Raw genomic sequence first — 12222 nt, forward strand, 5'->3', positions numbered from 1 at the left:
CTCTTCTCTCAGGTGAAGAACTTCTCCTTGACTAAAAATACAAGTCTAAAAGATCTCTCCTCAAGAACACTTGGAAATACGCAGGGGTGTGCTTTCAAAGGAAAACAGAATTCAGTAGTCTCAAACAACAATCTTATGAATTTTTGTCTGACTGCATATTTAAGAGGAAGTCCTCTTAGAGTAAAGGTCGCTTACCTTGTATTTTCTGATTCTGCACATGTAACTGCAGTACTTACTGCATCAAGCTACTGAAGAACAGATGCAACACACTCAGGCTGTAACAATGCTCTTGCTACCAAACATTCCTCTCCCTCAAAGTAATAATAAATGCAAGTAAGAAGTGACTGAACACCTGATGTCTTGATAAAGAGAACCCAAAATAAACCACTGTCTCAAAAACATCCCCTGTGAAATTTTTGTAAAAACATAATTTACACAAGATGTTAGCTGCAAATGTATCAACAATACATTAAGCAGCTTCTGCTGCAGATACCATCTGCATAAGATTATTATTTCTAGAAACTAAAAAAGCAGTAAAGGGCAAAGTGAAGCCAAAAGCAATGAAAGAGAAAGATGTAGTAACCGCGACAGTAAGTGTTGGGGTTTTTTTTTTACGATACTGAGATTTATAAATGTTAAGCTTGCATTTCACAGATTGTGGATTGTCTCTCAGCAGGAGACTTCACCTATGACAAACAAGGAGAACAGGTAACATGACTTTGGAGGCAAGTTCTACAGCTAAGAAATAAAAAGCAATCTTCTCTTGTAAGCACATCACCCAGAAATGACACTTCTGCTGTGCATGTATCTAAAATAAGAATATTCCTAAGAATTAGTAACAGGGAAGTGCTTTGCTTCAGATTGATGGAAGCATAAAACACCCTTACAGCTTCAAGGCAAAACACAAAAACATGAGATCAGATAGGACAAGCATGACATCCATGATAGCATTTTCAGAGTATCAAATAAATCTCTAACAGAATCGTAAGTCCTATCTAAACTTATATCAGTAGATAAGTATTGGGCATCTTGGATACGATACAACGCTCTGACAACTTTACACAAATAGCACGTTAAGTCCACTTCCCAGCAGCAATTCTTGCTTATGAAATAGAGTTAATACTTGGGAGTTCAACTTCCCTACACAATGTAACAATTCAATATTTATAATTTAGCACCTACCTCTATGCAAAGTTCTTTGGAAAACAAAATGAATCCTGAGGAAAACAGAATTTATTTGAATATATGGTACCTGAACATTATTAAGTTCAGTTTTAATTAAGGAAACAAGAGTGCTTGCCCTGCAAGGTGAGCAGCATTTTCTAGAGATGTTTAGAATATATGTTGGGATATAGATCAATGGAGTTAACAGACTTAACAATCAAAGCTTATTTTTTAATTGTAGTATGCATCAAGTCAGCTTTAGTTTTATTCCTAACAACTTCCTGAAGAAGTATCTTTTTAGAGAATTTCCCAAGCTGAGAGCTTGTTTTTGCAACCTTAAAAATAACCTTTTAGGAATTTTACTGGCACGATTTTATAAAGCCATGTTCCACATTCATCTTAGCATTAGCCAAGACTAAAATGTAGGTGCAAGGGTACAGATATATAGACACCGCTGTTCAGAACAAAATAGCATTTGGAAATATTGAAGAAAAAGGACATGTTAAAATTACATAGGTGACATGTAAGTACAAACAAACATTACTTTTACACGTTCAAACTCATAACTTAAACCCCTTTAGATGACTTATTTCTATACTACAACTGCTAGCAATTAATCTTGCCTTTATAGCCTTAAGTTTAAGGCCTTTGAGACATGAGCAAGCTACACAAAAAAGATAAGCTTGAGGCATGAGTGTGATGCAAACAGCTGCACAAAAATATGCAGTTGTAGTCAGGTACCAGCTGAAGGTCTGACTCAAGGCAGTTTTCTCCATCAAGGAGTAAATTCACATTTGAGAATCTTCATCAACTCATGGACCTATATCACATGTTTGGAACTATTTGTTGAATCAGGGTAGCTTGAACTAAACTGGTAAACTTTGTCATGTGTTAAAAGCATAACTAATAGGAATGCATAATCAAAATTATCAAGGCCCAAGTGTTAGAAGTTCATCAACACTGAGTGAATGTGTATTTTTTTAAGTCATATTCTTACAGAAAAGGAAACTTTTTATCTAGCAGAAGATTATTTGTTCTTTTTATATTTAAGTTACTTTCAAACAGTTCTTACCTAAAAGTCATAATATGTCCATTGGCACAGAAACATGCAAGGCAGATACTGTTACTCAATGACACTATATCTCCACGAAGAACAAAAGAAGTCTCTGTTATGTTTTGCTTATAAATACAGTTCTGGGATGGCAGTGAGATAACTTTTGCTTGCTTTTCCGAACATATCACTGCATATTGGTTTTCACTGATTTCCTGAGAGGAAGAGGGGGACACTGAGACAGGTCGTCGCTTTTTCGATTTATCTTTTTCATCTTTATCTTCAGGAACATTGTGTTCTCTCCAGGGCTCATGTGCTGGTGGGACCAAAGATCCTGTGGTATCCAGAAAAGCCATTCTCAGGATTGCCCCTTTTAGCCTCAAGATGGTTCCTAGGAAAAAGAAGTTGGGAGTACATTTCTAAAACAGTTCTCCTAAATTGTCTTTCAAGCTACAAAATATTCCTTTAAGCAGCTAGCAAAAGGAAAAGAAAACAAGAATTTACGCTTGCCTCTGTACCAAAACCTTTGGATGTTTATCTGGAAACCAGTGAAGCACACAGAAGAGCACATACGCATTCAAGAAAACGTGAAATTTTCAAGGATTGAGTGTATGCATACTCTTCCATTAACTTCAACAGAAATCTACACATTTATTAAAAGAGCCAAGCTGGAACGCACATTTGTATTCAAGTTCAGTGTCACAAATGTAACTATTTTCATTCTCTCCTGAGGAGTACACAGTGTGCTTAATATCAACAATAAATGCTATTCGTCAAAGGTGAGCGCCTCCTTTTTCTTCAATAGAGACAGGTTCAGAAACAAGTAACGTGAGGTTTTTTTCCACTGCAGTTCATGCTTGAATCCACTTCTCTCTAGCATAAACTGAAAGAGGAAAAGTTTTCCCTCTCCATTGTTTAAATCATTATCTCTGTAGGCCAGATCTTAAGCTAATACATTTTACTTATATTTATTCACATGCAAGTAAAAACATGAACATTTGCTAAGTACACAAAAAGTCATACTCACGGCAGTATTTTTTAAGGTTCATGCTGCAGATCCAGTGATTAAATACACTGTCCAGTCTGCAGCCTTGCCTTTATGATCAAATATCACCAAATCTGAATACTGCTGCCAATACCATACTTGATAAGCACAAATTAAATATGGTCTGGAGGTCACACCATTCCTACCACTATTTCAACTAAATAACGTTGCAATTTTCATGTCTTGATACCACCTGTCTGAGCAAAGTGGAGCAGAGCAGCATGTTCTGCATGAGACAGTGGTAGCAGGAACGCTAAATCTATGCCTAACAGCACATTCAGCAAACCATTAATACATAATTACAACAAAATCAGTTGCTGTGAATCAGAAAAACAAGATACAAGACCTGTCGCAGCAATCCAAAAGAATATTTTATCATTAATAATTAGAGCTAGTTACTCAATATGCAACCCTTAATTTGTATTCCCTTTTCATGATGCAGGAAAACTGAAAGTTTCCTACCTCGTGACTGAAAAAAAAAAAATTAAGCATTTGAAATACTCATCTCTTCTGCTATTTCTGTTTAACAATTGCCATGTACTACATTAAAGTTAGAAAACATGCATTTCTTAGCAAGTATACATTAAAGTGGTATTTTTATATTATACGGACCATATTTTCAATTTTGCAACTTTAAAACTCTGGTAATGAAGTAACCAATCTAGATTGTTAACGTTAGTAGCTAAATCAATGAAGTATGTATGAAGTTGCAATTAATCCATAACTGAAAAAAAACATTTTCTTTAAAAAAAACCATGAAGAACAACAATACTTTACCAAAGTATACTTTAGCCCATCTGCTTTGTACATACCACTAGGAGAAACAATTACTGGCTGAAGTAGTCTTTGCTCTCCTCCTGGGGGTAAGTTCAATACAATGACAAGCACTGTACCCAGTGTGGTCCCAACCCACAGGCATGGGGAAGGTGATGTATCGGCCTTTCTTGTGAAAGTCTCACAAAAATGAAGAGCTGAAATTGCCTCGCGTGACTCTTTATCAATGCTAGTTACGCTAGAACTCCGGGATCGACTGAAAGAGTTGTCTTTGACATCTGAAAATAAATCAGTATTAATTAAAAAGAATGGCAAAATGCAGGCACTAAGAGAATTCAGATTTTCTTTTTTGTTCTTTAGCATGAGGTATATACTAACTACTATTCTATTGATTATTACTCCTTTATTCTTCCTTAGTCAAATTTCCTTTCAGCCCAGTTTTCAACACCGTATCCTGAACAAAGCGCCCAATCTTTTTTTGCAGAGGTTGCCTTACTAGTAAAAGCTTGATCCAGTTTATATCATGGCTTTTAAAAAATTAAGTTATTATTTTGGATCTTTGGGTAGGGTATAGATGCAACAGACATCTTTAAAGTAGGATTAAGAGCTAAAGAGCAACATTTAACTACATACTTTCTGGAAGTATCACTATGCTAATTTCATTAAATTAGTGCAAAACTTTCCACAAAGAACATCTAACATGCACTTGAAAAGCATACAAACTAGATTCAGCTGACTAAATACAAACATCTACTGAACACAAACTGAATCTTCTCAGGAAATGCTTGTCTTATTCCAACAAGGATAGAAAAATTATTGTCCTCCCAAATTTTTGCTAAGGCAAATGCAAGACACAGATTCTAAAAAGAAACTAGGTCAACCACTCAGATGTTGACACCCTAAGTTTTCACATTTAAAAAAATCAAATCCAAAGTAAAACAGTGAAAACAATTATTTGTTTTTATAATTCTTCTAATGACCACAACCTCTTAAGATGCTTGTTTCTTCAGGCTTGAATATTTACTAACTTAGTGTTTTTTCAACTCTGAGATGGATTATTCAGCCTGAATATAATAATACATTAACTGCTGCAGGCATAAAATTAAATGTGCATTTGTTGAGTTGCATCTGGTTGAGTATTCGAAGAGCATGTGTACAAATTCCAGAAGTATTGGAATGGACAGAGAAAACTCCATAGAAACTAACTTGCTAGACAATACAGGCATTGTAGAGAGTGGACATTCATTCAGGCAAGAGAACTGGGAGTAAAGATTTTAATTGCATTAGTGCATATATTTATCCTGAAGTCAAGGAAGAATCTACGGTTTGTTAACAGATTAGTTTCAGATGAAGAGGAAGGAACAACAGTGTGATGACCCACTACACACCACTTCATCAGAAGGATGGAAAGATGAGGCTCTTTTGAGCCACTAAACCAAAGGATAGGACCTAGTGGCAATGGTACCTTAATCATCTGGATTATAACACTGAAAAGCAATGGTATAATGCAGACTAGAGTATGTGCAAGGTATCTTCTGTTTTAGAAAGTGGAGTATAAATACAGAAGCACATACTTTAGATTGTTTTAGCTACTTAGGGAGGAAAAGGGTAGGTTAAAGATTCTAAAGAAAAGTAATTTGAAAGAACAAGATCATGGAAGAGTAGGGTTCAAGAAGTCATGGAAAGAATGGAGAGAAAATAAGGATAATGAACTTGGGAGAAAGGCATTTCAGCTGTCTCCTAGAGCCAGTAGATATGGCCACATAAATGACAAAAAATTACAAGCAAGCTGACAATCTCTGAAGAACACTATGCAAAAGCTATCCCGCTAAGAGAAAAGAGAGAAGTAAAATAAAAAAAGATTATAATTGCCTAAAGAATTTATTTACAGACCTAAAAACCTAGAAGAATTTTACACAGAACAAAATGAGGCATTTAAGTGCAGATATCCACACACGTGCAAAGTCAAGCAAAACTAGTCAAAGGCTATTAGAATTCGGAAGGTACAAACTATTTTATGAGTATACCAGAAGTGAGATAACAAAAAAGTCCCATTATTTCAGTAGAAAGGACAGCAAATATTAAATGATGTAGAAAATGCTGAAACTCTTTCAGGATCAGAAAATACTGAAAGGATTTCAGCATTCTCTTTTTCTAGTCTTCATTAAAAAAGAGAAAACTTCTAAGAACTTATTGCTATCAAAGAACTGGGAGTTAGACAACAGTAGAATTAGAATGAATTGGACAATATTTAAGTACAAATGTGGTCCAGTTTGCGAAGTATGATAAAAATACTGATTTTCACCCTAAACTGAAATTATCCCCAAACCATTAGTAAACATAGTAAGGAAGAACAGACACAGATTGAAAAAAGAAATCAAATTTTTCCTGCTCTTGCATGCCAACAAGGCCACAGTTAAATCCCTCTAGTTCTGGGCACAAGAGTTTTAGAAAGATGATGAAAATTCCCAGTCCAGAGGAGGTTAACGGAGGTCATCCTAGATTGGAACAACATAACCTAAAAAAGGAGAAGGAGCTGAACTTCGTAAAGAAAAAACTACCTGCAAAAAATGAAGATTAGAGATACGATGACAGCCTTCAACAGCATAAAAGATGGCTAACAAAAAGATAGGGAGCACTTGTTATCCTTATTCATTGTAGAAAGGACAAGAAAAAGTTAACATGGAAGCAAGGAAGATTGATTAAATAACAGGAAATTTATTTAACTGACTATAAAACACTGGAACTTTCTGTCTGGGATTTTTCTAAAAACTTATTTATTGGAGCCTCATGACCAGATGAGAGGTTAAATTGTCAGACATCTGGATCTTTGCCACAGCAATGGATTAAAGGATCTCTGAGGGTTCCTTCCAACTTCACATTTCTCTGAGCGGAGCAAGCTGTAACGGTAAATTGTAAATCAGGGTGGTCCAGCGCAGTTTCAGGATATCCCAGTGCCATGGACTCTCTCCTTGCTGGTAGCAGCAGGGAAAATACACAGTTCTGCAGCTGCCAGTCTGATCCTGGTCTGTCTTCTGCTGGGGTTGTGGTAGCGATTCTGCTGCAGGAGTGGGAGCAAGCTGTGGCAGGCAGAAGGCAACTTTCACATTCAGGCTGCATCTGCTGCTGTAGGTCTACAGCTGTCCCCCATCATCTTTAGAGAACAAGGCAGGGGAGCTGGATCTGATCTACAAGCTGGCAAAGTACTAAAAAAAAACCTAACAATAAATCTACTCATTTGTATGCTGTTTCAGTTATGCAATATAATGACCTTTAGTACCTCAGACTTCACAACTGAACTGCTTCTTATATAAAAAGTTACTGTGCTTTTTCAATAAAAATGAAATTCTCAGACTGGTCATCCATCCAAACAGCTGTATATTATTTTCATTTAGAGAGAGTGGTCACAAGACAATTAACATTCGTAAAATTATGTCCAATTATTTGTTGAGTGGACCTCAACATATCCTGTTATTCTTAAGATATTTCATTTTTCAATTTAAAATGTATCTGATGGTTCTAAACACACAGCAATTTTCCTTACATTACCTGCTTATTCACGCTTTTGCTATCACATCACTACTGATAAAGTGAGTGACAGATGCCTAAAAATTATGACGATAGGCCATGTACAAGATTTGCAGGCTTACCTTATGATGACAGCAATGACATTTTGTGCCCGAGAGCCCCCAAAAAGAGTGGAATTAAAATTTTAGTTTTACACTTCAGATAAATGCAACATAAAGTCATGACAGTTTACATAATTTAGGACTCTAACATACTCGCATTCTGTAAAACAGATTTAGTAAAAATAAAATCAACTATGTAAACTTACCTAAATCAGGCTTTAACTCAGTTGGCAAACTTAGCTTCCTGGACATCTTTGCTGAAAAGTGAAGTATATCTTTTTTTAAAAAAGAATAAACACGGTTCTGCTGGTCTTTATTTGCTTCTTTCCCAATATTTAATATATCATTGTTTATTACATTAATTGCAGTACTTAACAGGATTCCTACTAAAGCAGAGCCTCACTTCCACAAGGGAGGGGTGCAAAGTAAAACATGGAAGATACCAAAATCCCCAAATACAGCATTGTATGACTTTTGCCAAGCTTCATTTCTCCTCAGGCTTCAGGCAGAACTTGATGGATTGGATGAATTTTGCTTTGGCTCAACCTCAATTTTTACAGACTCTTGGCTATTGCAAGAATGTGCACTGAAGTTTACATAAAGCTAACATCCCATCCCCTCTTCTTCTGCCCTACTTCCTGATCAAACCTGAGATATTTGAAATAGAGAAAAGACGAACTTTTAATTATGCTAGAACATTAATGCACACATGTAAAAAGCCAGTGATCTGAGGAGCAACCTGCAACCTTAGAAGAATGAAGATGTTATGGAGAATTATTACACAATCAAGCAGCATAGAAACACTTGCAACACTGTCAAACAAAAGATAGTATAATTTTGATAATATTGATGAAGTAAAAAAATAGCACTTGACTCATCCCTGACTTGGAAAATTCTCTTTATAGGAATGGAAATCTTGCTGTCCATTTAAAATGCAGTACAATACTAATAAATGCTGCTATAATAAAAGTCACAAGTAAATTAGTAGCCACACATCCCTCTTCCATTTTTCTTTCAACAATTACTGGGGAAGGAATAATTTTGATGTAGCTTAACTACTAGACCAGGGCTAGACTCAGAATTTATTTCCCAGCTATATGCTTGAATTTTGATATATCATTTAATTCTTCAATATCTTGTAAGGGTAATACTTCTCTACCTAAAGCAGATGTTGAGAATAGCCTTATAATTCTAGGAGTACCTTGTAATGGATACCAGTCAAAGCAGCCTGAATCTTGCTGCTTCTCTCAGCTAAAAACAGAGTTAACTCATTCTAATTATCGTTTTAACAGAAATCATTCCATTTTCTACATATCTTGAAGAATAGCATGTGATTTAAAGTTACTTCCACTTCATTGTATCATCAATGATGCTCATCAATATTGCAAATGCTAGTTATCTGAATAGTTGAACAGTTCTATTCCTGTCATACATTACAAAAATTTTAGAATAAGACTCCAGAAGTAATCTTCTAATTTCCTTCACGTGTCAATGTTACAAAGTATGTCCTATTCAAATTAAATTGAAATTACTTACTCTCAGACTGAAATGCTAGTCACTAACTTCACACTTTTTTTGCTAAGTGCTCTGCAGAATAGAATAGTTTGGGTTAGAAAGGACCTTTAAAGGTCATCCAGTCCAACCCCCCTGCCATGAGCAGGGACATCTTCAACTAGATCAGATTGCTCAGAGCCCCGTCCAACCTGACCTTGAATGTTTCCAGGGATGGGGCATCTACCACCTCTCTGGGCAACCTGTTCCAGTGTTTCACCACCCTCATAGTAAAAAATTTCTTCCTTATATCTAGTCTGAATGGACCCTCTTTTAGTTTAAAACCATTACCCCTCGTCCTGTCGCAACAGGCCCTGCTAAAAAGTTTGCCGCCATCTTTCTTATAAGCCCCCTTTCAGTACTGCAAGGCTGCAATAAGGTCTCCCCAGAGCCTTCTCTTCTCCAGGCTGAATAACTCCAACTCTCTTAGCCTTTCTTTACAGGAGAGGCGTTCCATCCCCCTGATCAAGTTTGTGACCCTCCTCTGGACCCGCTCCAACAGGTCCATGTCTTCTTGTGCTGAGGGGTCCAGAGCTGGACGCAGTACTGCAGGTGGGGTCTCACCAGGGCAGAGTAGAGGGGCAGAATCACCTCCCTCAACCTGCTGGCCACGCTTCTTTTGATGCGGCCCAGGATACAGTTGGCCTTCTGGGCTGTGAGCGCACATTGCTGGCTCATGTCCAGCTTTTCATCCACCGGTACCCCCAAGTCCTTCTCGGCAGGGCTGCTCTCAACCCCTTCATCCCCCAGCCTGTATTGATACCAGGTGCAGGACTCCACACTTGGCCTTGCTGAACCTCATGAGGTTCACACAGGCCCACTTTTCGAGCTTGTCCAGGTCCCTCTGGATGGCATCCCATCCCTCAGGCATGTTGACCGCACCACTCAGCTTGGTGTCATCTGCAAACTTGCTGAGCATGCACTCGATCCCACTATGTCATTGATGAAGATATTAAACAGTACCGGTCCCAAAACAGACCCCTGCAGGACACCACTTGTCACTGATCTCCATCTGGACATAGAGCCGTTGACCACTACCCTCCAGATGCAACCACCCAACCAATTCCTCAGCCACTGGACAGTCCACCCATCAAATCCATACCTCTCCAGTTTAGAGAGAAGGATGCTGTGGGGGACCATGTCAAAGGCCTTACAGAGGTCCAGATAGACAACATCTGTAGCCCTTCCCATGTCCACTGATGTAGTCATTCCACCATAGAAGGCCACTAGGTTGGTCAGGCAAGACTTGCCCTTGGTGAAGCCATGCTAGCTGTCTCGAATCACCTCTCTGTCCTCCATGTGCCTTAGCAGAGCTTCCAGGAAGAAGTGCAGGCTGAAACTGAAAAGGGCAGTCCGACTACATGTTTTCTACCCGCATTCTTGCATTGGCACTGGCATCTGCCTAGCTTAACGGTGAGGCCAAAACTCACCTAAATGAGGTTTCTGCCAAGGGTTGTTTTCAACAAGATCAACTCCTTTTTCAGATCAGAGCTCAGTTATACAAGCAGAAAACCATGGTACAAAACAGCACTAGTGACCAGGAGCCCATCTTTTTGCTGTCAGCTTGAACTTACATCAGCTTGAAAAAGAGATCATAAAACCTCATCTGGAACTGTGAATTACAAGATGGGCGTTCCTCATCATAAAACTTGTTTTCTGTGTTAGACATATAAATCATAAAAGCTGAGATACTGAACAAAAGCTCAAGTATGCACACAGAAAATAATTTGAGTTATTTTTTCACAGCTTTTACCACACATTTTACCTGTGTGAATACCAGCAATGATTAATTAACTTAGTCACTTTGAAGACCAGAGCGATCACTTTTGGCTTTTCAAATGGAAATGTTTAACGCATAATTTTAACAACTTGGAGAAAGCTGACAAAAAAAAAAGATACTAGGTAACAGGTAATATAGCAGGTAATAACAAGTACAGGCAAGTGTGTAAGCGTGTTGGATTCTAAGTCAATCCACTTGGTTTTAGCTTTTTGTTCCTTAGTGAAAGGCCAGCTGCGTGAACCAAGTTGGTAAGGTAAAACAAATTTGTCAGACATCATTTTCTACAAACACTGAACTATGCCTCATTAATAGGACAAGTGGATACTTGAATTGTTAAAAAGGATGTCATTGCTAGAAATCATGAATTAATGTGCTATGCAAAAAAATGCATCTCAAAACATACATTCATGTGTCAAAACCCTCAGTAATTCAAACGTAAATAGGAAACAAGAACCTATTTAAATAGCAGTAGTGCCACCTTGTGTTTAAAGAAAAAAGTGCCTAAAGATGCAATAAGGAAGTAGGAATATTTTGCCAGCTAAGCTGTTTTTAACTAACATTACTTAGTATAAAAAAAAAACCTGCTTGTATTCATATCTGGCTTATGGTTTACAATAGTTTCAGAAAATTCAGTTTTGCTATGCCTCAGATGAAAAACAGCAATATGCTAAACAACTTCTATGACACAAAAGATATAAATCAGAGAAATGGAAAAGATAGGATGGAGATCTACAGAGAGAGCGCTCAATGTCAGGCTTTTTCCTCCAGTTGTACAACAGGGCAAAGGTGATGGTGACTGCTCCTGCTGGGTGGGGCTGACCTCAAGTAGTAGTTGTCATATCAGAGTTTAATACCTCTCGTGGTGGTGGTTGCTGCAGCATTTACAGACAAGACTACCCTTCGGCAGCTGGTGTGAGACAAGGAGACAGAGACCAGGGAGCTGTTTTGCTCCTCCCGGCACACTGCTGCTCAAGGCAACAATCACTATTCTGCCTGTGTTTAGACCTACATTTAATACTTTTCTAAATTAGAAAACCTAGAGTCATACATAGGCACACACACATTCTTTCTGTTACTAATATATATAATTAAATAAGTATCTCATAAAAGTATGACATTAGAGAACTGTCCAAAAACAATGTTCAGGGTCCTTGGAGATTTCTCATACATCAGGCTTGAGGGGGCACGTGTTAAAGTATGAAAGGCTACCTTGGCATAGTGTGTTATA

General features: G+C 37.6%; 1 protein-coding gene across 3 annotated transcripts in view; it reads right to left on the reverse strand.

Annotated features, from left to right (window-relative positions):
- Positions 1–12222, reverse strand: part of STXBP5 (syntaxin binding protein 5) — a 124076-nt gene that overhangs the window by 9374 nt on the left and 102480 nt on the right. For all 3 annotated transcript variants that reach the window (XM_075146210.1, XM_075146208.1, XM_075146209.1), the window contains 3 exons: positions 7870–7920; positions 4073–4312; positions 2237–2606 (listed from right to left, as the gene is read on the reverse strand). In XM_075146210.1, coding sequence (XP_075002311.1) covers positions 2237–2606; positions 4073–4312; positions 7870–7920 — 661 coding nt within the window. The remainder of the gene's footprint in view (positions 1–2236; positions 2607–4072; positions 4313–7869; positions 7921–12222) is intronic.

Source organism: Calonectris borealis, chromosome 3, assembly GCF_964195595.1.
Source record: "Calonectris borealis chromosome 3, bCalBor7.hap1.2, whole genome shotgun sequence".
In the NCBI taxonomy this organism is placed as follows: Eukaryota; Metazoa; Chordata; class Aves; order Procellariiformes; family Procellariidae; genus Calonectris; species Calonectris borealis.